Here is a 23,380-nt window from a genome sequence, read left to right as displayed (position 1 = left end):
TTTCCAACAGAATCGATCAGACTTTTGGGTGATTGCTGATTCATGAACCGTTCGGGAAGCTCCAAGTGGTCGAAGTCCAGCTGGACCGGTATCGCTAGCACCGATAGTCTAGGTGCCGGAGAATGAAGTCCTCAAGATCTTCTCCCATGAGGTTCTCGAAATGTTCCGCTCGGAGGTCATCTGAGAATTTTCATCATCCAGTTCCTATCGATTCGCTTGCCTTTCACCCATTGCGGGGGCGGTGGAGGAGGAGGGGAAGGAGGCGGTGGTAGAGCTCCGTCCGTCCCGGAAAGGGCGAAGACGGTCGCCGGAGCTGCCGGGAGCCCTTGAATCCTGTCGATAGTCTCCAATGTGACGCATGAGCTATTCGAGGCAGTCATGGGTTCGCAATACGTATATCCGAGATGCTCGTAAAAACTTTGTTTGTCTTTCGTCGTGAGATAGATCGTCAAGAAACCGTGTTGTCGGGCATATTCCTCCACGAGCGCCATGAGTCGCCTACCAAGACCTCTGCCTCGTTTCTCAGACATAACTATAACACTTTCGATGAAACAGGCGTCTGTGCGTTCGAGGATCCGGCAAACTCTTGCGTGACCGAAGAACTCTTTACTTTTGGCGGCGAACATGACCAGAGAGACCGGGAATGCTGACGACGACTTCTGGAGGCTGTGCATTCTCGCTGTTTCGCTGCGTTTCCATTCCGAATTCAGGGTGTCGCAGCAGATCTGAGAATTGGGAGTCGGTGAGGGTCATCGCTCGCGTCGTGCTTGACATTTTATCATTCCTCATCATCACATTACCTAATTTACATTCGCGTGGACAATGTGAACGCTCACCTTCATGAACATCGGATAGTCGTGCAGCTCGCCTAATCGATAGGTCTCTTCCAACTCTACGTTGACCATTTTGTAACTGAAATCCAAGAGATCCAAAATGAGATCTGTCGAGAACTCCTCCACAATCAATAGATAATGAGGCCAGAGGAAAAAACAGGGAGATATTAAAATCAGCTTTGAGTGAGAGCTTTAATTTCAGTCCAAGGACCGTCCCAGTCTCTACACAATACATCATACGGGAAAGCAAGTCAATTCCAAGGTCACCAGACTTGTCTCGAGAGATTGCAAAGCCCAATTATATCGATTACCGGAACGTCGGAGCGTCCCTTGTGAGATCGCTCAGGCCGAACCGATTCGATGAGGCTCCTTGATTTCTCATTCAGCTATTCTCGGCGATATGAGCCGCGCATTGCTGTCCCGGCAGTGCTCTAGCCCATTGCTAGAATAGCGGAGCGGAAGCATATCATACATGTTTCCGAAAATCTGATCCTCCACTCGACTTGAGCCGACAGATGGGTCAAGGAGTGTGTATCGCGAATCGGAATAAAGCCAAGCGAGATCATCCCGGACAAGCACGGAGATCTAATGTTGCGGAACTTCCGTCATCAACCGGAATCCCGTGATGAATTCATATTTTGGGAAGGTTCCGAACCTATCGACGAAGGGGTCACTGTTCAAAAACTACCCTGATCGAAAGCGGACAATATAAGTTTAGACCAGTGTTAGCCTAGCGGTTAGCCCAATCCACTCGCAGCACCCGTGAAGCTCAATCTTTCTAAATCGAATTCTACCCTAGAAGCGGTTGAGTGGGCTCTTCTTCGACTGTCAACACCGAGTTCCCAATCATCGGAACGGGAAGCTCCTGCGAGATGTTTTTGAACATCAGAAAGGGAATCGGAGGACTGGGGGAGGTCTCCAGAACAGCACGGAGACCAGCGTCGCAAATTATGGATTAGCGATCCGCCGCACGGAAACTCATAGAATTCTACATATGTGTACGCACTTATCGGAGCGCTCGCGCTCAAGGGATTCCGATCCGTCACTTGACCTTGGGACTTTCAGGACAGCGTTTTCTGCCGGAGACATATTTCCCTCAAAGGGATGGATAAGAAATGACAGAAGTTCCCCGAGACTCGGTCTTCAAAATTCGCTTCGCAGGGTCTGCTTTTCGTTCAGAGCACGAACTTCCTTGGAGCTTGCTGATCGAAGGTCATTGAATTCCTCGGGGGGAAAGCTGCAATGTTCTCTCTGTTGTCGGCGAGGATCACTCAATGACTTCGAACACAGAAACAAAGCCCGATCTCCATCGGAAGTAAATTCCATTCCAAGAGAAGGATCGGCGAAGACCACGCGTCGCTCGCGGACCTCGAGGGACTGGTGATTCTGAAATGCAGGACGAGGGTGGAAAGAGTCAAGATCACCCGACTCAATTTTCTTCTTTGTATACCGACGCTGAACGATCGACTTGATTCGAGAACAGCGCTAAACAGCCTGAACCGATTTCGCTTTGACCAGATAACCCCTGCTGAGTCACGTCAGGGGACCCTCGTCTGTGGGTTCGTCGGTTCTGTGGAATGTGGCTCTGATTCTTTCCTGCACCCATCGGTGTCCGAGAGCTCAGGAGCCTGTGCCCCACTTCGAGCGGTTGCCCTGAAGGCCTCCGGCCGAGTCGCTGGCCCGCTTCTTGCGCAGACGAAAACTGGCCTCCACAGTACGTCCCGTTATTCAACAGCAGTTTCACCTCGGAGAAGAGCTGATAGCTAATGCCGAAGTCGTCCGCATCGAATCGTCTCTTCGATTCGGAGCACCAGCGGCAGCTTCAGCAACAACAACGACGATGACGACGGCGATCGTCGTCGCCGCCGCCGCCGCTGCTGCTCCCGTCGTCGGTTTTGATGTTACGATCGTCCCCGCGGCTGGCTCGGTTTCTCAGCCCGCTCGTTACGTAATTCCGCCGTTCACGGGGTCACCAGAACGCCGGTCGCCGAAATGGAGGGCAGAGGCTTCCGATCGCAGACGCGTACGCGTTCACGCGAGTTGGGCCGGCCCGATGCGCTGAGATCTTATGGGGACCTTCAGATTGCGGAATGCAATCGATGAGAGTCCTAACAGAGGATCATCCCCGTCGGATTCCGGAGCAATAGCTCCTTGAAAAATCACTTTCGCTGAGAGAAAGTTATCGAGCTGTCGCTTTCTTCTTCGCCTGCGGACCTAGGTTTCAGCCTCGCAAGACCGCGGTCGATTCCACGGCTGACACAGATTGCAAATGCGTGAAAACGAATCCGATAGCTTCGACGTGTTTATCGTGTTCCATAAATATTCAAAAATCCTTTCGGTGTTTTCCCCCTCGCCGCCGATCAGAGCCCCTCTCTCAAAAAGTCTTCCTTCCGAACCTTCGGTTCAGTTTGATGATCGTATCTCCATTCTGCACGCATTGCTAAGCAAAAACGCGCGAATGTTCGCGAAGTCTCTCAGTGCCATGTGAAAAGCTTTCGAGCGCTCGTTCTCCCGAGGAAGCGGTTTTTTGACAAACCATCCAAGTCACACCCTGGCTCACGACCATCAGACAGCAGATTCAGCTGTCTATTAGCTGGTTGGAACGCTCGCTGGCCGGCCGGCCGACTCGTTAGTCGATTCCCTGCTGCTCTCTCCATCCCCGGTTGAGACTTTCGAATAGACTCGGCATCGGAATGAGGTCCTCAGGAGGAATGCAAATTATTACCCTCGTCGCTTTTTTCGTTCTCATTTGGCACAGCATTGTGCTGGAAGCTGCTATCTTGAAGCGTAAGTGTGTCTATTCATTTTCCTCTGTTTTTCCACTGGACGTCTGAAAGCGTCCCCCAGAAGATAGCACAAATCGAAGTGCGATTGAAGTTGCGTACCGGAGCGCAAAAATAAAGCGGAAGTTAACGGTGTCCTTCATCTTGTTATTAGCGCGCTATCTTTGAGTGCTCCACTCACGCGAGGCACCTTACCTACGAGCATTGTCTACTCTCATGTGGAGTCATCGTTTGAGAAGGGCCCGCATCCTGCGCTTGCTGGGAACAGAAATACCGTGGTATACGATGAAGCCGACCTTTGACGTCTGCACAAGACACACGCGAAGCCGAACTCCCACCATCCACAGAATTTCGAACGTCGTCGAAATATTCTCAGCTGATTCCGCGAGGGTCAATCTAGAATTCCTAGGCGCGGCTGCGGGGGATGTTTTGGCGGCGGAGCTCCCATCCCTGAGACTAAATGTATCCCACTGATCTTCCTCACGAGCTCCAGGCCTCAGGGTCCGGAGAGGAGAGGGATGGGAGGAAGCAGAACTCCTCGACTTTCAATGCCAACTTGGCATAGTGGCTTGGAAAGTTGAAAACCAGAGCTGACGGATACGGAGTTGTATTCGGTCCCGATTCGAGAATCGATCATGGAGCGGCAATGCCGAGATTCCGTGACCAGATCCGCTGAGCGGTGTTTTCTTCCTCTCGACTTCCTTCTTTCCTCAACGGTGATCACAAACAATCAACTGATTTGCATCGTCCAATGACCCCGACAAAGAGTTACAGACAAATAGCCGATAGGACCAATCGTAGGTATGACCATGTCTTCTACCATCGCAGAGAGCTCTCACGGCTGACTCCATGAGTCCGCCGCCTGGCAGTCAGTTTGTCTGTTCGTCCGTGCGCTCGCTTGCTCATCTACCGATTTTTCAGGGGAGCTAGCGTCGTTTGTTTGACAGAATCAAAGCACAGTGACTCGCAGCCGGTTGGCTATCGGCAATTCAACTTTGTCCCAATTATTCGCCGCGGGTTGACAATGAACGAGCATCGATATCGGAATCAGATTCACCGACCGGACGACAGAAATACTTATCTGTAGAATGGCCTGAATGATGTCATTCGAGTCGGTGATAAATGCGTTGAGCTAATTTCCACAAGGAGGCAACGGGCTCATTTTCCGAAATTCCGTAATCCTCGTGCGGCTTTCAGACGCATGGAATTCCTTACCCCATTTCGCGCTCCGATATTTTCTCGAGTGCCATCTTCATTTTTCTTATTTTCAGAATCGGAGAGCCTGTGTAGTGATCATACGATATAGAGTACAGAGGATACCATGCACGATCCGATGATCTGTTCGGCGCTTGAGCAAGCTGAAATAAGCAGAGGCTCCCCGCTGAACGTTTGCAATCCGTGTCGGAACCTCGTCCCGCAATATGGTCCGAAGGAATTCCCGCGGAAGCGGAGAGCTCAAATTCCAACGGCTTTAGCGTCGAAGATCCGGTCCCTGAAAGTCGGCCGAATGAAATGGAAGGTCACCACAGAATAACGTCAGCGTTCGCGCACCTCGATATACCGCCCTTTCAAGGGGGATTGTGGAATGGGAGAGTCGTGATCGCAGAATTTGTCGAGACTTCATGTTTCTACATAGCATGAAGACGTTGTTTCCGATCGATCGGCCGACTCGTCAATCAAAGAACGGAATGTGGCAAGCCGCATTGAGTCAGTTTGACACTAATAATGGATCCTCGCGATATAACCGTCAAGTCGACGAATGACGTTCCATTCTTGCGCGAGAGAGTCTTTCTCCTCGTGAGCTGATGAGTTTGCCGGGAGAATCGAGATATGCATGACTGATTAAGATTGCTGGCGATCCGTTATTCGACAATCCCTTCGTTCGTGAATGGCGCTTTCACTTCGTGAATCTCGAACCATGAGTCTCGCTCAGTGAAAGGCCTCGTACCGGCGAAAGACGCCATCTCCGACAAAGGTATTCAAGGCAGGAGGGTCAAGCCACGAGATTTCCTCAATGATGCGAAACACGGCAGTTTCGAATTTTAGGAGCTTTGGCCGGCACATCGGGTCCTGATGGAGGAACAGAGAGAAAAGCACTCTTCCCGCTGGCCTCGCGCTTGGTTCGGGAACATTTCTCTCGGTTTGACCCTTGGTCAGGTCGTTGGGGGGTCGGAAAGGGACCAATGAGACTAGAGGGAGAGATGGAGAGGGTACAAATTAGAAGGAAATGCATGTAGGAATTCCTGAGCTCGCCTCCGTTCACGAGAATTCCGCAGCCTCCATTTAGGCTCCGACGATTCAAAGGTCCCGTAATTAACGTTGCGCCATCCGGGCTTCCTGTCCACGTGTCATTTCATGCTGACTTTTTCGTTCCGCAGCGTCCATCGAGGAATGCCTGAAGAACCTGCCACCATTCAGATCTCTTTCTCTGGACGTGAATCAATTGGTGGTAAGTGACTGTTCTGAATGGATCTCTCAGAGGGATATCCAGCTCGGTCTGACGGAGTAGAGGGGATAATGTCTACGAAACTCCACAGGTCCTCATCCCCCTCGCCGAGGAGAGCTGCCAGTGTGTCGGACGGACGGGAGGTGCCATCACGGAAATTTTCGCGACAATATTCACAGAAAAGCTCGGAATCAAACTGCCGGAATGCCTCCTGAAAGCAGTGAAGGATTCCGATTCGGAGATCGGTGGAACTTTCTCTTTTTTCGAGAATATGATCTCCTCGCTAGTATCGGAGGTTACGAACGACATCATTTTCGGTAAAGACGAGTCCAGAGGCTCTCACGATACGGGTTCGCTGTAGAAAGTGATTCTCACACCAACATCACTCTCGGTGATGATGTTGTACAAATGGCAGCTTGTAAATAAACTCAAGAATCCAGTAATATAGCGGTCAGGCTCATTCGGATCACAGCGGGTTTCTCGGATGCGAACCTCATTCCGAGTGGATCGGGAGAGCCAATGCACAGGAATTCTCTCACGAATAATTCGAAAGATCATCGTGCGCTACGACGGGTGAATACATGTTCTTCTGATGCTCCGGGAAACAGGAGAGGGAAAACACGGAATCGAGGGGAAAATTCTTTTAATGGTCACGAGTGGTTTGAGTTTTCGCAGAACAGCGAACCTCAATAATTCAGTCTAATCTTTATCGGTATGTTGGGCCAGAGCCGTACGTCGCTGTGACTCGTAAATCTGTCAAAGCCACTCTGGAGAGCCATTTCCATCCCGTGAATCTTCGTCCACTCCGACCCATAAAGCTCTCTGAGGTGTTTGAGCCTCCTCTCAAAAACCTCGCTAGTGTCTGCACCGACATTTATAGCGGATTCTCTCGACGTCAACATAAGGTTCTCCAAGTTCTCGTATTTTCGTTCGGAGACCTCTCTGTCCCGGGCTTCGCGGTGTTTCCGGGAGGCTTCGAAAAAGTTCAGGACCTCTTCACTTATCGCGGGGTCTTCTTCCCGATCTTCGGTTGGCTTCTGTTCAGTTTCGACATCATCATCGAACTCAGGGTATCCTCTCATGGTTGCCCGTGCCTGGTGATCGTCGCACGGGAACTTCCTACGTTTGGGAGCACCGCGCGAGCCGTGATCCGCGGCCTCGTAATCTGCGCTGACTTCGTTCATGACGGCTAAATGGAGTCTCAGCCATTCCATCGAAGCGTCGTAATGACGCCAGAAGCGGTTGAACACTGGATGGGACCCGTGCATGCCTGCGGACTCTGCAGGAGACCGTGGAAAACTCATTTTGCGTACTTACGTCGGAACTCGCAAGAGACGGATGCGTTGACGGCTTCTTCTATCGGTTTATCGCATCCGGACGGAGCACAGGTCAATTAGGAGGAGATTTTCCGGGACATTATCCATGTGTGAGGGAGTAGACTGAAGGAAGAGATTTACTCGTGCGAGAGCTCTAGAGCACCATATTCTCAGAGGATTTTCCACATCGTGCCGGAAAAAAAACAACAACACATGGCGTGAGATGAGACCGGCTGCAGCGCACACAACAAGAGATTAGCAGACGACCTCATTCATATTCTGGCGCCAATTCCAAACCATCGGTCCGATTTTCTTGCTTAGTCTGGTTGACCCGGAGAGAATCCTGTGGCAATTCACAGATGACGGGCGGCCCGAGGGAAACACGAGCCAAAGAATCACCTGTTTTCCCTCGCTTACGTCAAGCGCGATCTCGTCGGGGATGGCGACGAGTTTCGAGAGGCAAGGGGCAGTCCCATCTGGATTTAAATCTCCGATTTTTACCATTGACTGATGCCAGATTCCACGGCTCTTCGGGATATGATACGAGAATGAGCTGGCCAATTTTTTAAGCCTGCATAATTGAGGAATCCGCTGCCATAACGAAATACGTCTACTCCATCAGGTCTTCCAAGAATATGAGCTCGTCTCCTGCCTAGCAGGCGGGTCTTCGACTACCGCACGTCACCTGCGCAGTTGCACTGTATTTATTCTGATGAAACGGCTTGCCGTTCTGTTTCTCGATTCCCTCATCGGGCATTGGTCTCTCGGAGCATACCGCTCATTTTTCGATCCCTCCTCGAATGGGCATTCTCTACTCGACCGGCATGCCTCTCCGATGGAGCATTCCCGTGTTTTTCAGAAGAGGAGTGTAATCAAACGATTTATGCCCTCAAGCGTCGATGAACCGTCGATGTGCTCCTGGTATCTTCACTTCTTCGTATAATTTAAATCACCTTGCCGTATCACCGGAGCATGCCGGACTATTGTTGCATGCCGCTCCATTCTTCAAACTCTCGTATTGGTGCCCTTCTATTAGAATGCGGGTAATTGGACCGTGCCATTCTATGAGAATACATATATACAGTATTATAGAATTCTGCTGAGTGAAGGAAACTCCGACGGTGAGGGAGCTCGCCGCGGCTGGCTGAGTCTCGGCAGTTCCAGGGAGTTGAATAATTCAGGCTCCCCCCAACAGCAACTCAGTAGGGAGCGTTCGAGGTGTGCAAAATTATCGAGGCCATTGAATACCTTTGGAAAATTAAGGATTTTCGCTACCAGGATCGGTGCGGAGACTCGATTTCTCGAGGATTCTTGAGTATGGTGATCCCAAATACTCCATTGAATTACTCAAAAGGCGGAATCCGAGTGCGGAGCCTTACAGGAATAAGGCATGAATTGGAGCCCACTAAAGATCAGTTTCAGGAGCAGATTTTTCTTTTCTCCTGCTCACATCGAGAAGGGAGCCGTGGCTTTATATTCCTCCTGGAGTTGGGAGGCAACGGGGATCCGCATGGTGGGGACCACCGACGTAAAGGAATATTCTCCATGTACGCGCGAGCCAATGATGCGGAAAGACTCGGCGTCGCTCGGCAACCGAGCAGGTCCGCAAATCAAAGACGCTGAACTTCGCCGTGCAGAAGTTGCTCAACTCTTTACAATCTGCGAGAGCTGCAGATTCGTAGACCTGCCAACATCAGAGTTCCGACGCATGGATGTCGTCACAGCGCGAGAGAGCCCTAGTCGATGAGTTCGGTAGAAGTATAATTGCGGCTCCGCCCTAATTCCCCATATACGGCTGCCGTACAAGCTATCCGGTGCCCTCGCATTTCGCGACTATTCCCACACTCCGTTTCCCGACCTCGTGAATTTAGAATCATGAGTTCGGAAGGCCTCGCTTGATATTGTTCCTTACGAGGAGGTCTCGAGTTCCCCTGATGAGCGGGTCCCGAGATCTTTCCCGTACGTCGGGTGATTCTGAGTTGGGGTCATCCGATCTTCTCGTTTTGAAGGTGAGGCTTATGGGTAGAACTCTGGAAGGAGAAGTCTCCTCTTCCTTTCATCTGAATCTCGCTGTTTCGGGGAGTACCCACTCGAAGGATTTTTGCGCGTTCCTACGTCTTTCAAGATTACATTGTCAAGAACACAAGACGTAAGGTGAGAAAAATGCGATATCATCGAAGCTATGTATCCTCCTGAGCGTGGACAGGAGTTCTCCCGAATCGGGGCCCGCGTTCTCCGCTATCGTTTCCCAAAGGATCGAGCAGCCATTTACATGGTAACGAATACACAAGCGTCGAATCTAGATATCGACAACCTATATACATCCAAAAACTGACAAGAGTAACGGGACTCGGCAGCCGCGTCTCTTGTCCAAAGACTTCATCCGAGCAACTTGGATACTTCACCATCGATGCCTCTGCGCTGAGTTCCTCTTTGAATACGAAAACGGCATCGATCGACGTCGACGACGAGGACAGCCACAAAATAATTCCTCAGCAACGGAATCGAGACAAGCCAAGGTCGTCGGCAGGACATTGATTTCGAGGAGTTTGTGGTCGTAAATCTTTTGCCCTCCATGAATTGGAGAAAGAGCACGGCTACGGAGCCCCAGAGATGGGCTGCATGCTTCATGCATCGTTTTCTGGCTCCTCCTCATACATATTTTCCTGTGGATAAAACACGAGATATATACGTTCGGCGGTTCCTCTTTCGTTGGACACTGACTCTGAGATTTAGGGGCTACGTGGCACCATCGTTTCTGGTTACCCGAACAATCGACTCCTGAATTATGCATCACGCAACGCACATAGATACCGTCTATCGTCACTCTTTTGGCCGGAAATTTCGCCCATGTGTAGAGCCAGCTCGGACGTCAGTGGAAATTTGAGAGCCTGGATTGAGTCGGAGGATTTATTCGAGAATCGGAGGAGCACCGAACAGAAGGAGATTTTCAGTCCCATGAAGGCCCAAGTGTTCGGCAGAATCCAAGTGCCTCACGTCAGCTCTTCCTTCCTGCTTCCGTTCCCACATAGATTGAGTCTGGTTCGGCTCGCGATTGGCTCCGAGGTCATGCATCGTCGTCGGGAAAGTAAAGTAGCAAAAGTTTTATTCGGTCTCACTCAATCCGCCGCAGCATTAGGATGCGTTCACTCTACGTCATCATCGCGCAGGAGACTCGACTTGGATTGCGTCGAGGGCGACTGCGTGTTCCCCGCCGTTCCCCTCGAGGTTGACGTTCAACTTCGATATCGATTCCCTGGAAGGCATCATTCATACTCGAAAGTTCAATCTCCGCACAACGACTATCATCTTATGTGCTCATCCCGTTGGTCCGAGGCTATAAAGCTCAGCATATCTCGCGGGAACTCACAGCGAAACAGCTCTTTCAGATTTGTTTCCTGGAGCATCGAGACTCCGCCAGAGCTCCCGGGGAATCGGCCGCACCAATACCGGGTCCGCTCGCGGAATTCAATCTCTTCCCCACTGGAATTGAACAACACTGCTCGTCGATTTCGGGAAAGCTGATCGAATGAAATGGTCCGATGGCGCCGAATCCACCAACGCGATCCATCAGTAGATTGTAGCTTGGGTCCCGAACAATCCAACAATCAATCAATAAATCGGGGCATGATTTCAAGATATTCTATATTTTTAATTTTGGTGCAGCCGCTTTCCGCGGAGTATGAGCTGCGTCATGGAACTAAGCCGATCGGCACGTGGGTCACCCAAGAGCACGCCCGGTTCGGAATTCATTCGAAACATCGGTCGAATAGACATCCCAAGTCGAGGTCGGACTTTGTTCCCCGTGGCCTTTTCCAGAAGTCTCTTCAACCCCAGCCGGACAGACTGCCGCTACGCGTCGTGCACTGAGGCACACTCGGCGGCGGATACCGCAAATTTGGTTGCGTAGAGACATTCTCTCATCCGAATTCTGACGGAAGTGCCATGGAGCGACTCCCAATCATGAATATGCATATGCTTCGTCTCAGAGAAGACGGGAGGGGCAGAGATTCCCTCCCTCCTTCTTTGGAATGTGAGGAAGATGACTCGAATATTGCGAGCATCTCGATCATCTCACAAAATCTTCGCGACTCCACTTCACTTCCATGTTCACGCGTCAGTCTCCGGGATCCAGCATGGGTAAGCGTGACGGAAATTGTGCCTCAATATCCCGGAGCGGTCGACTGCGTCAAAGTTTGAGATTCTCGCGTCATATCGCGTCGGAGATGTCTTGAATTCCGAGCTTGCATCCGCGAACAACCACCTGTAGATCAGCGTTGCGCTTATTCTGCAGCGGAACGGCACTGTCAATGTTGCTGGTCGTTTCTTATGCAGATGTCAGAGGAACACTAGACGACTTCTCGAGCATGGCATAGATTGATGTTGCTTGCTTTGCGCCTGCAATCGGCTGCGACTTCGCGAGCACGACCCGGAGTTTCTTGGCACGCCACCAATGCGGGACTCTGAACCGGACAAGAACTCCGAGCTCTACGATGTTTTTTTCGCCAACTTACCCAGTTTCCTTTCCCTCTCGCATGCATCAAGAATCTGAGCTGCGGCATAGCATTCCCGAAAGACTTCCCGGTGTAATCAAAATCGGACCCGCAATGGCTTCCGATCGAAAGCGGTGCCGGTCGTCGAGCGGATCGCCCGCGGTCAATCTACTCTCGGAGTCCGGATCGCGGGATTCCCGTTCCCGATTCCAGGGGGGACCCGCAACTCTGGTGAGAAGGCTACCAGCGCTAGACAGGAGGTCAGGACTCCCGTCCATAACCTGCGCAGTCCTGTAGATTGGGCCAGAGACCTAGGTGCTCGTCCTTTGATCGAAATCGGCTGGACGGGTTTTCACCTCCTCGACACTCCCGAGGCCAAAAACCTCTTGCGTGGGCGTCGGAACTAGATTTTTGCAGGACGGCAGGCGAGCCGTTTGTTTCTTTGCTTGCGATGCTCTACAGAGTGACAGCTCCAGCCCAGAATAGACATCCGGACAGCGAAACGTTCACCTCCCATGTCAGTTGGGGCAGATTATTATCGAAGGCGGAAGAAGCGCTACTCGCTGCAGGGAATAGATTGGAGGAAGATTCTGCCGAATCCAGAATGCACAGGTCTGAGCGAGCTACACGTCATCTATAAAAGGAAAACTGATTGGAAACTCGTAATTGATCGAATCGACAGCCTCCGTTCCGGGACCTATTCATGGCGGTCAAACGATGGCCGCTCGGCAAACTCGGCTTCCGAACACCGCTCGCGGTGGCTTCTGATCAACGATGGGTCTGTGCATGAATTAATGCAATCCTCAGTCGGAAATCCGGATCTAGGGAAGGAGCTGGAGGAAAAACAAGGACCACAGAGGAAAGGTAGATAGCAGCTTCACGCGAAGATGAGCGTGGGCGTATCCATGTCCTCCTCCCAGCCTCCAAAATCCAATCCCAACTACGAACAGCCAGCCAACCCGCATACCGAGCGGCCTGCGCGCAGATCGATCTGCATTTGCCCGCGCGAAACCTGTCCTCACGGTGTAATCTCGACTGTTGAGCATGCACCTCGCTCGAACCGTTATGCTAACACGCAATCGAAGTTTTCAGTTCCTCTCTCGGTCGTCTGGTGCTGAGTCGAGTTGAGTGGGGGCATCCTGCTCCGTTTCCGCGCAGATACGTTCATAAACTGGCTTCGTTCAACGGTGCGAGAGCACCGTTCCCCTTCCGCCAACCAACTCGAGCAGTTCAAATGGTGACGCCTCCTCTCGGACCGATTCCGGAAGGAGGACGTGAGTCCCTCGCTTTTTCCGGTGCCGAGACCGACGAGATTGTTCCGAGAGACTCGATTCAGATGCTACTCGTCCAGGACGAGCTAAGCTAAGGTCGAGCTCGATCGGCGTGAAATTGAAGTGGCTGCGAAATCATTTATGCACTGCCCATCGCCCTGTCAACACTGACCGAGATGACGGACGGCCTCCGATTCTTTACAAATTCATAGCAAACTCCGCAGACGTCGGAGCCAGGAACGCTTCATCATATCCAGATGAATTTCCAATGCGTCGCAGATGTGACCAAAATGAATAATGCAGGCGAAGGCGGGGCGTGAATTCAACGCTTCACAAAATGTTGCACGATACTTTTTCTTGGAGTCACAGCGAAGGCACAACACCGCTTGACATTGGGTCACATGAACGACTCGGTTGAGTTGATTGGAGCGCGAGAGAAAACACGTCGATCGACGCTCAAGGAATCCATCAGGGTCATTCAGTGGAGCTCTTTGAGATCGCGTCGAGAACGGTCCCGGAAGTCCGAACGACCGCGAGTAAATCTCGAGGCGAAAAAATCAAGAGCAATGAAGCTTAAAGTTCCGTCTTTCCTCTCGAAGCTCTCTCGGTGGGAGTATTTATCCATTTATACTTGAGCTTATCCCCGGGCCGATCGGTCTTTGGACCCTGCCGCGCTGAGTTTCTCGTCCTCATACACGCGGATCCCCGACAAAAGTCTGCGAGAATCTCCCGATAGAAATTCGCCGAAGTTTACGCGGAGGTATAGACCGAACAAGTCGCTGATCGACCGAACGGGCGGAACGGGAAGAGAACGAGGGAGATTAATAACGCTCGGACTAGCAGCAAGTGTTCGCGGTAGCCGATGCGTGGCATTCGATCAAACTCGGACTCGAAGTCACACACCTTCTGGGACGGAGAATAACCTTCTCCGTGTTATTTCTCCGCCTTCACTTTCCGTCGCCAGCCAGCCAGCCAGCCAGCCAGCCAGCCTGCCCGCCCGCCTGCCTGCCTGCCTGCCTGCCTGCCTGCCTGCCCAGCTTCCTTACACCGACCTTTTCCTCAGCCAGCTATTGCAGTTAAAGGTAGCCTGGGAGCGAGCGCGTGATGGAGGGAAAAGGGATATTTGTGCGGGAGCAACACCTTCGCGCTGGCCTTCCTCGTCGTCGAAGCCCGCCAACTTTTGTGATTGGAATCTTGATAGCTCGGACGCCGGCGAATTTTATTATTCCTCCATCCGAATCATTTTCCGAATGCGCTCTCCCGCTTCCCCGCGGCTGTTTCGAGTTTCGTGAAGATCTCGGTCAACATCACCAGCAAGGGTTGCTCCCCTTTTTTTTCGATCTGGAAGTAATTTCACGCGGGTCCGCCTTCAACGACAGAGCTCTTTCTTCCGGTGTCCCTTCTGTCCAACAAAAATTTCGGGGAATCGAGCAATTCCTGCAATGTGACGAATGAAAACGTCAACTGCATCTGAGACTCTGCGCGACATGTTGGAATGGGCGGGAGTTCAAATCGGGGACAAATCTCATGCGGAGGGCACAGCTTGCTGCTGAGTTTTCAGGTCACAGCGGAGACTCGATAAGAGAAGCCGCGTGTTTGAACGAATGGCAGCTACATGAAGATGTTTTGATATCCGCATCTACGATGAATGCAGTTGGACACGATTCGGGAACGATGCTGTGGGAATTACAGGGATCTCGGTCATCGCCGGTCGGGTGCAAGAAGGGTAAGTGAGTGTTCTTTTTTCGATTCTTGAGGATGCAACGACTCGGCCGTCGACGGGGCATTGGGCGAAGATGAAGATCTAGCTACAAAAAATAAAACTACATATTCATCGTCGGGAGCTCCCTGCCCTGCCATATCACCCAAGCCTCCGTCAATCTTACGCAGACCATGCAGAAGAAAGCGTACTTGTCGCGTAAGGATCGCGAGCCTCCCTTTTTCCACTGGTCACTTATCGTTTCCGAGTAAACAATGACTGAGCTCTGCCACGAACGAGGCCCGACCCGGGAGTTCCTGCGGAGCGGTTTTTGCTAGAGCCATTCCATTCGGGGAGATTTCTGAGGCTGTCATCCTCATCTGAATTCATATTCGGAGCATGATTCCTAAGAAAATTGGGAAGAGGGAACCAGAAAAGTCCCAAATCGAGGACCGTCAAGCATTTTCCGCATGATAAAAACAATCAAATCGAAATTCCGAATGTGCACAATTCTTCCCCTCCCAAAGGCGGGCCTGCTTCTCCCGGGTATATCGGACCAAGGCTGAATGATGAATTCAGCATTCAAAAGGATTCCTGTAAGATCCAGGCGAACCCGATTCGCTGACCGTTTTCGATCTGCTCAGAAAAGCTCGCCCGCTCCCCGAATCGTCTTCGAACTTGCCCCGGAACTCGAGTTCATTTGCGTCTCCCCTCTTGGGGGGAAGGGGACGTTTTCAAAATAAATTGTGACAAGCAAAAGGAACTGAATTCAGGAACGTACACGGCCCGAGAAGATGTAGATGGTCCTCCGCGGACCATCAGATTCACATACTTAGTCCTCACACTGAACCGAGGGCGAATCGCTCCTTTAGGCCGCATTTCCTCAATAAGGGTCCCTGTCTAGTCATTCCCGTTTTTTCCTTCGACATTCCTCCCGGCGCGTCCCCCTCGACGGCTGCATCATCCGATAAGCACAACGTAGGATGGAATGGATTATTAGATATTCATTTTCGGGAGTATCCGTTTTTATCCCCGGGGAAGTTCGCTTGTATAGATCGTGGACTACCGTATTCTCTCTATAAGTACCACAATAGTAGAAGGCACCACAAACTCCGATCTGGATGAACCGACGAATCTTCCCTAGAAGAGGTAGCGCAACCGCTCAGTCAGATCGCATCCGAACTTCCGTCATCAGGTTGAAGAATGATCCACGAATTGTTGCGCGGCGCCCAGGACAGGTTTGCAGGGGCATAAGAGTTGCAGATTGGGGTGCACCACTAGTAGAGATAATATTCGGTTCACTTTTGCTCATCGCGATCGCGGAGCGGAATGCCCCGTTGCAAATCCGCGCATATTTGCCCTAGAACAGGAGCATGCGCTAGACAAGGAAGGATTCGCGGCACCAAAAATTGATAATGCAAGATGAGGACCCTCGATGTATCAGCAGGGCGTCAAAGGAACACTCTTTTCAGGGAAATTCGCGATCTGAACAATCTCCATTGTTGAAACTTGTTATCCACCTGTTTCCCGAAAGCAAGCGCTCTCCTCCGTCGAAGGGAGCCCTCGCCCAACACGTGGTCCCGAGCGCCCCCTATCCAACGGGCCTATAAGACACTGAGGAAGTTCTCCAAGAGCGGCCCTCGAAGAGTTAGCGCGCTTTGCACACAGCCGTAGAGCGAATCGAAGTGCTGACGACTGGCTTCGGCGGTAGTGGCGGCACCAGTTGGAGTATACACGAGTTCCAGGAGCGGACTACGTATCATCGTTCGCGATCTTTAGACTGCGCATAGGTCGCGGAGTCAGATCGACGCAAAATCCGCGTATTCCAAACGCGTTCGGATTTTTCCCCTGTTCGGCAGCACGTCAGGTGTAAACTTGGCTAAGTTCGTTCGAGTTTGGTGCGGCTGGTGCCGAGGCAAGATGGGCAAGAAGAACTCTAAACTCAAAAAGGAGGTCATCAAGGAGCTCGTGAACGACACTTACTGTGAGTTCAAACTTTTTCTACTTCAGAAAATCGTGGGGAAGTTCTCCTCGGCCTCCGATAGATTAAGTAGGTAAATCCATGAGACGAGCTCATCTATCTTTCATCATCGTGTCGAACTGACGGGTGTCCTAAAAAAATGTCCAATGCGGAACTCGTGCGAATTTCTGGGAACGTTCCATTCACGAAAGATAGCGGATGGCAATTATCTGATGAAGGGATTTTCCCGTATGGGAAATTCCCCGCATTGGAAAATTCGGGTGAGGGGAACATTCTACACCGCAAGTCTCGCGAACTCGGACTCTTCTATGTGAAGAGCTCCGAATTCGACAGGATATTCTATTGAGAACGCGAGGCTCCACGTTGAGACGCAAGCAGCCGCTCTAACAAGAGCGGTCTCACCGGCACCAATCGCCGGCAATTCCCGAGCTGTCGACAAAGCTCATCAAGAAAGCCCCGTCATTTTCTCCCGGAACTTGTATGGTTGTCCATGGGGAGGGTTCCCCATGAGCCATAAGTAAGCCTGGACATACGCACGTAGCTTACTCCACGAGTTTTGAACGCACGATTGCTCGGAAGACGACGCCCCGAGTTTGAGATGAAAGCTTCGTGATTGTGTCGGTAGCGAATTCATAATTAGTGCACTGGATGCAATCGATAAGATGAAGAATTCTCGCTTGTAACACTTTCTCCATTATTTTCCCTCCGGCGCAGCGCTCCCAGATAAATATCTACCAGCGCCCCGGCCTGAGGAGAGCACTGGCCAAGCGGAGTTTATTCGATACGATGGCCAATGTCAATGCTAACACCGTATCGATTGCGTCTATTTTGGCCCGGTAATTACAGTCCGACAAATCATCTGTTGAGATTCCGATTGCGACAGGAGAATGCGATTCAAATAAAAGTTTTGACCCGCTCGTTCAGCAATCAACTCCCAATCAGTCATTTACTCATTATCAGACATGTTAGGCGTAGTGGCGCAACTAGCGAGGAGCATCTTACGATTACCTTTTTGCGATCGATTCCACTGAGACTTGGGAAGAGAAGGGAACACTCGGGAATCGAGAGCGCTCGCGGCCGGAGGAATAGTCCCAGGTATTCGCATAGTTCCAGTGGAGTGACCGGTCTGGCGGCGAAATGTCCCGAAGCAGGTAATGAGCGTCAAAAGTGAATCCGCGTAAAATATGACGGTGTGAAGGGAGCTTGCTGCTTAATTATTCGGAAGGCTCGAGCAGACTGAAACGAGCCCAACAGGGCCCATGTCACCTCCTTTGGTTCGTCGCTCGTAGTTCCCCTTCGGTCATCGATTCGCCGCCTGAGCCAATCCACGCATCTCTCCCGACTCCCGAGTCGCGATGAACTATTGCGATATTTCAATTTAGCGCGGGCTCATGCAATATCGCACGGTGGCTACACTGAACCGCAGGGAGAACGGCGCGCCGTCGCGGGCTCGACGCCAACAATGACGGTAACAAATCTCCGAAACGCTTTACCTCACAGCTATGGCGACGTCCCCAAGCTCTAAGTGAGAAGCGCGCCCTGCTTCGCAAGACTCGCTTCGTCGGTCGTGAGGACCAACTCAATTTCCGAAAATAGACTAACCAAAACCCTCGGCGAGGCAGCGGGTTTGTGTTCACGCTACTTTGAAGAAAATTGCATCCTTCAGCTCAGAAAAAACCCGGCTCGCATGAGGTAACCGAAGGGAAAACTTGTGAACTGGGGCCCGGACGGGAAGACCGAGGGAGAAAGCGAACCGGAGAAAACTACCAACATCATGGCCGGCCTCGACGGAGCGCTTCTTCCTACCGACTAAATTGATCGAAATTCTGTTTTACAATGCCCCCGCCAAAATCAGAGGAACATCTCGACCTACTAATTGTGGAACCTCACGCGATGTTGAAGTGCGGTGTGAAAAGCTCGTGCGGGAGAGAGAGGCACGCGCTTACGTGCAGGCTCAGCCCCTGGATCTGCGTCGCGTAGCCAGCATAAGTGTACCCCGCGCCGTTGGATATCTGCTCTAATAAGCCTCTTCTGCTCGCAATCGTTACACGGAGCTGCGGGATGTATCTGATGTTCAGAGCCGCGAGACGTTCTGTTCTCGGAGCAAGTCTCGCCGAAGAGGAGGCAAAGAGGACTCGGCACGAATTCCCGCGAATTTCGTAAATCTGATCTTTGAGCAACAGTGGAAGCTTTTTGCGACGTAGACTACGTTCGTCGGGCAGAGGTAATTTCAGTTCCGAAACTCTGAAATTTCCTCCGGCCCCGCTTTCGAAAGATGAATACGCCGCAATACAATCGTCTACTGCAGCAATATGGAAATTCACGAACAGGCGGGCAAAAGCCGAGAGGGAGCAGGCGAGTGGCGAGGCCATAAGTCACCGCAAAAGTCTCGAGGCAACAGTCCAGGAAGCCAATATTAAGGTTTCTCTAGTTAATATCATGCAGCATGTGCGAGGACTCTGTTCGGCTGGAGATTAAGTAACGAACGGCGAAGTTTTCATGCTACACGCGCGAACGTTGCAAGTCATATTTACCCGAGAAGAAATCAACCGTGACACCAAAAGGACAGCTCGTCAGCCAACCGACCGCAGCCAGCCGTCGGCCGCGATGCAATATAGCCCACGGTGCCCTATCTCTTTCTCTGGTCAGCGGAAGCCAAGACGTGCGTCCGTCAGTTACACGTTACTACCGACCACATGAAAAGTAACGACAGCTGCGTAGTTCTTTTTTCTACCGTACAATCCAGTCACGCGATGCGTAATCTGCTTCCTCTAGTTGAGCGCAAAGAAACTTTGCTGTTGTCCAAGGCTGAAAATCCGCAACTCAGCTGTGGAACTCGTCTCTTCGTGCTTCCGTGTCGGGAGCCGAGCCCGCCCTCATTCACACTGACGGTTCCGCCCGCTCAGATAAAGTGCGTCCCGTGTGTTGGATGAGGAATCCTGGTGCAGGTGTTCTCACAGATCGCTCGATGAACCATCTCATTCCGCTACGACCTGGACAGCGCTTGATTGTTCCGAGAGCAATGGTTTCGGACCATCCGGGATGTTGAATATTCGCACCGCCGTCGCCTAATCGTTCGTTTTTTCTCGGGGAGATGTAGAGTACTGATGTGACTGCAGAACCTCGGACGTGTCTGTCTGCGGGAGAAAAATCCTCGGACAGCTGGTGAGGAGCTCTGCGATCCTATCTTTCTCCAACATGATTTTTATAAGCACTCACTCAGATGAACCGATTTGCGAGGAACAGTTTCCCCGAACAGCTTTCCGAGCATAGCTCAAAAACGTTCGGGAATCCGGTATTCTTCTGAAAGTGTACGCATTCAGAGATTGACTTGACGTCTGCCTCCGAAAAAGACATCCCGTATCCAAAGGTTCGGAATTTCGGGAACGTGGAGAATCACGAAGATGCTCGCCGTGTCCAAGGCACGAGCGCGAAGGAACGTCCTCGGACTCGGAAGTCTTAGGAGAGCGTCTGGACTTACGGTACATGACATCCCGCCAAGGATGAACATTAGGGAGAGGGACGGTATTTCGGATTCCTGCGCAAAAACTCTGCTCAGGAGCATTAGGTCTCCTCGCAGATTCGCAGATGCTTCGCTCCGAGCAAAGTACGAACCTATCGCGCTATGACACCGAGGAAGAGCCTCGGAATCGGAGACTGAGCTTAGTTAGTAGATCGGATGACGCCTCCTCGCCGATAGCGGAGCATCTTCTACATATTGTAATTCGAAGTATGTCGAAGTCCTCCGAGTCAACCTCGAGAGGTCCCTTTTGCGACACGACTCACACTGCGAGTGAATCCGAAAGAGATTCCCATCATGCCAGGTATTCTACGGAAAATCAGATTCGAATAATTTCTCTTCGAAGAAGGGATGATGGGAACCAGTTCATGCACCTTGGGTGTAGATGAGGAATCACGCGGAAGGAGAACCAGCATCTGATCCCTTACGGCGTAGCGAGGGCAGGCGGTTCCCGCTCCAGTCGACTCTGATCCGAATGTATTCGAGTCTGTGGGGATCTGAGGGGAAAATTCGGTATGATTCCGTTTTCACTTGTATTCTCGAACAGTAGCGTGTCCATATTCAATTAACCCCTCTCGGTGCGCGCGCTGGACTGCCTCATTACTCCCAGGGTCGAAGAGCAGAGCTTCCGCATCAATGGTTACCCACACGTCTTGCTCCCTTGTCTCGAACACAGACTGAGGTGCGACTAGGTGCAGATTCCATAGCCGGCCATTCCGGCCGATAGGTACTACGACCGAGGTCCTCCGAGGAACGAATACAAACGGCTTCATCTTCTCCCCTTCGATTCCGTTCGTCAAGAACAAGCGTCGTCATCGAGGAACAACACAATATCGATCTCGATCGTCATTTTGACGCTAAGAGAATAGCGATACGCTTTTCTCCGTCTCCCAGCTCATCGTTTCTCGCCCTCGACGCCGCCTTCTCTCTCTGTCTACGGACGGAACAAAAGACAAAGTATCGCACGTATCAAACGTGCTTTTGAAGGCGCTCCATCATCATGCGTGCTCTTATTTCTGTCAATAGACATCGAGCTCCGTCTTGTTGCTTTCCGGTGGGAAACATCACCGATATGAAATCATTTTCGAGCGGGTGTCTTCGTTTCCCCTCCTTTATATTTTTCCGCTACGGAATCGATGCCGAGCTGGAAAGGCTTCCGCAAGGAAACAAGTCTGTCGACCGCGTGATGATGCCGGTGGAATGGGCACTGACGCGCGGAATAGGCTGAGTCCGTTTTCCATGGTGATCTCTCTACTCAAAGTTTGGCATTGAACACTTAGCGCCGCAGAGTAAAGCTCCCAGCAATCCCGAGAATGAGTCGAGAATGAAGTTTAAGCCTGCTTAGCTGGACGAGTATCGATATCCCCTTCGTCCGTCTCACCAGTGTTCGAGCGGAATAGACCCCCCGGTCCTAGTCTCGAGCTTCCAGCGGAGTCCTTGGCCACCTCTGGAAGCTCGATCCTTGGAAAATAGGATGAACTAAATCTCCGGCTCGTTCGCTTGCACTCGCGAGGACGATCCGACGATCTATGCTTCTGCGAAGGTTGCCCCAACGTGATCTGATTCGTTCAGGGGTTACTCGTCTCCGTCAAGATTTCCGGATGTTTTTCCTTTTCTGCCATCGCTGGGCAAGTGGAATCATCGAGTTAGGCCAACGAGGGCAAGAGGAATTATTATTCCGGGCTCCAAGCCCGGAGAGACCACTCGAACTTTTCAGGCGATCCGCGTTGTATGCTCAGACGGAACAGGCGGAGGGCGTTGGTGAATCCTGGAGAGAGCTTATTAAAGCCGTCTGGTAGATACTGTCTAGCTCAGTGGTCACAAATCTGAGTTGGCCTACTAATTTGATTTCTGAATTCGGTCGCCACAAATGCTAGTTGTGGTCATGACGATGACAACCGTCATGACGCTCAGGCCATATCGGAGATGCGCTCCGCGATGATTCGTTCTGTTGCCTGGGCCGTCCTTGGGCTGCGCCAGCTACGGGGAGCGAACGAAGAACCACTCGTCTCCTTTGGCTTTCAAGCAGGGAATCGTTTCGCGTCAGCTATACCAGCTCGGATGGGTCGAGTTCCAGCAAGGATTTCTTCGCGCGCGAAACAAGTGACGGCGACTTAGCGCCGTTCAGATCAATCGCTCCAAAAGTCACCTGTATGATGGTGGTCATCGCGACTTTGAAATGTCAGGGACTCTGACGAAATCGGTCGATACGAAACAGCAGAGGTCATGGCCGACCCCTCGAGAGGTAGAGAGTCGGGCTGCTCCGGCCGATCGACGGATTTTTGGAGGGAAATGAATCTCGATTTGCAATACTTGTCGATTCGAGGATGCGCGAACGATGATTGAAGAGCGCGAGGGTCCAACATGCTTCCAAGGACTGATGCTCTGCGAAACCTTACATGGCGAAAGTAAAACCCCCGGAGTCAGAGGTGTGCGATTCATGTTTTCAAATCTACCTGGTTGATAGTATCTGAATCAGAAGGCGGCCACTGGAGAAGTGTCTCGCTCCCTCGTTGGGATACTCTCTCCTGGCTCTTGGCGAGAGTTTCAGAGAAATATGTACATCTATGAGATAGAGCGAAATGCCAATCAATAAGCTTGAGCATAAAATTACCTGCTTCTCCAGCAAGCTGTGGGTCTCCTCGCGGTCATCTGCCGCTTTATTCGCGGACAAATGATACCGCGGAATCCGTTTGGAAACTTCATATTGATAGGAAGTTTTGCGAACATACCACCTCCTTTCCACGAGGCGGGTTATTTCACACGATCCTTCCGAAGCCAGTTTTTAGAGGACTGAGAGAGCTATTCCTTTGTACAGCATAGCCTGATTGGTCTCGCTGTCACTCATTCCGAACTCTGTCTTCGCCATACTCCGGGAAAATCGAAAGAAACGAGAGAGACGAGGAGGATAACGGTGTTCTCTTTCCTTGCCTCGATGCGATCGTAATCGAGAAGATTCATTCTGCCCGGCTGTTAGCGCACAGAAAGCGCTTCGGAGAAGAAGCTGTTGAGAGTCTCCCTCCGAACTTCTCGGTTTT

The 23,380-nt window shown here is 51.5% G+C and overlaps 4 protein-coding genes across 4 annotated transcripts in view; 2 read left to right on the top strand and 2 right to left on the bottom strand.

Moving 5' to 3' along the window:
* Positions 1-7: 7 nt before the first annotated feature.
* Positions 8-7,598, bottom strand: Naa80 (N-alpha-acetyltransferase 80). Its single transcript, XM_003747302.2, has 3 exons — positions 7,380-7,598; positions 837-912; positions 8-725 (listed from the first exon to the last, which is right to left on the bottom strand). The coding sequence occupies exons 2-3, from the start codon at positions 903-905 to the stop codon at positions 177-179; spliced, it is 618 nt and encodes a 205-aa protein (XP_003747350.1). The 5' UTR covers positions 906-912; positions 7,380-7,598; the 3' UTR covers positions 8-176.
* On the top strand, positions 3,527-6,423 carry LOC114828425 (uncharacterized). Its single transcript, XM_029112562.1, has 3 exons — positions 3,527-3,620; positions 5,995-6,065; positions 6,154-6,423. The coding sequence occupies exons 1-3, from the start codon at positions 3,527-3,529 to the stop codon at positions 6,421-6,423; spliced, it is 435 nt and encodes a 144-aa protein (XP_028968395.1).
* Positions 6,721-7,616, bottom strand: LOC100902371 (gem-associated protein 8-like). The gene has a single exon (XM_003747263.2). The coding sequence runs from the start codon at positions 7,364-7,366 to the stop codon at positions 6,749-6,751; it is 618 nt and encodes a 205-aa protein (XP_003747311.1). The 5' UTR covers positions 7,367-7,616; the 3' UTR covers positions 6,721-6,748.
* A 9,145-nt stretch (positions 7,617-16,761) lies between these two features.
* The window catches only part of LOC100902084 (frequenin-1), a 31,228-nt gene continuing 24,609 nt past the window's right edge, over positions 16,762-23,380 (top strand). The window contains exon 1 of the mRNA XM_029112571.1: positions 16,762-16,829. Coding sequence (XP_028968404.1) covers positions 16,762-16,829 — 68 coding nt within the window. The remainder of the gene's footprint in view (positions 16,830-23,380) is intronic.

Source organism: Galendromus occidentalis, unplaced genomic scaffold (genome assembly GCF_000255335.2).
Source record: "Galendromus occidentalis unplaced genomic scaffold, Mocc_1.1 scf7180000077515, whole genome shotgun sequence".
NCBI classification, from domain to species: domain Eukaryota; kingdom Metazoa; phylum Arthropoda; class Arachnida; order Mesostigmata; family Phytoseiidae; genus Galendromus; species Galendromus occidentalis.
The sequence above is the reverse complement of the archived record's forward strand: the minus strand, read 5'-3'. Positions and strand labels throughout refer to the sequence as shown.

Bases quoted from the DNA above. Each gene is read 5' to 3' on its own strand.
- LOC114828425 (XM_029112562.1), top strand. From the start codon at position 3,527: ATGAGGTCCTCAGGAGGAATGCAAATTATTACCCTCGTCGCTTTTTTC. The intron at 3,621-5,994 runs GTAAGTGTGTCT...TTCGTTCCGCAG, and splicing joins GGAAGCTGCTATCTTGAAGC to CGTCCATCGAGGAATGCCTG. The intron at 6,066-6,153 runs GTAAGTGACTGT...GAAACTCCACAG, and splicing joins TGGACGTGAATCAATTGGTG to GTCCTCATCCCCCTCGCCGA.
- Naa80 (XM_003747302.2), bottom strand. From the start codon at position 905: ATGGTCAACGTAGAGTTGGAAGAGACCTATCGATTAGGCGAGCTGCAC. The intron at 726-836 runs GTGAGCGTTCAC...CCCAATTCTCAG, and splicing joins ACTATCCGATGTTCATGAAG to ATCTGCTGCGACACCCTGAA.
- LOC100902371 (XM_003747263.2), bottom strand. From the start codon at position 7,366: ATGAGTTTTCCACGGTCTCCTGCAGAGTCCGCAGGCATGCACGGGTCC.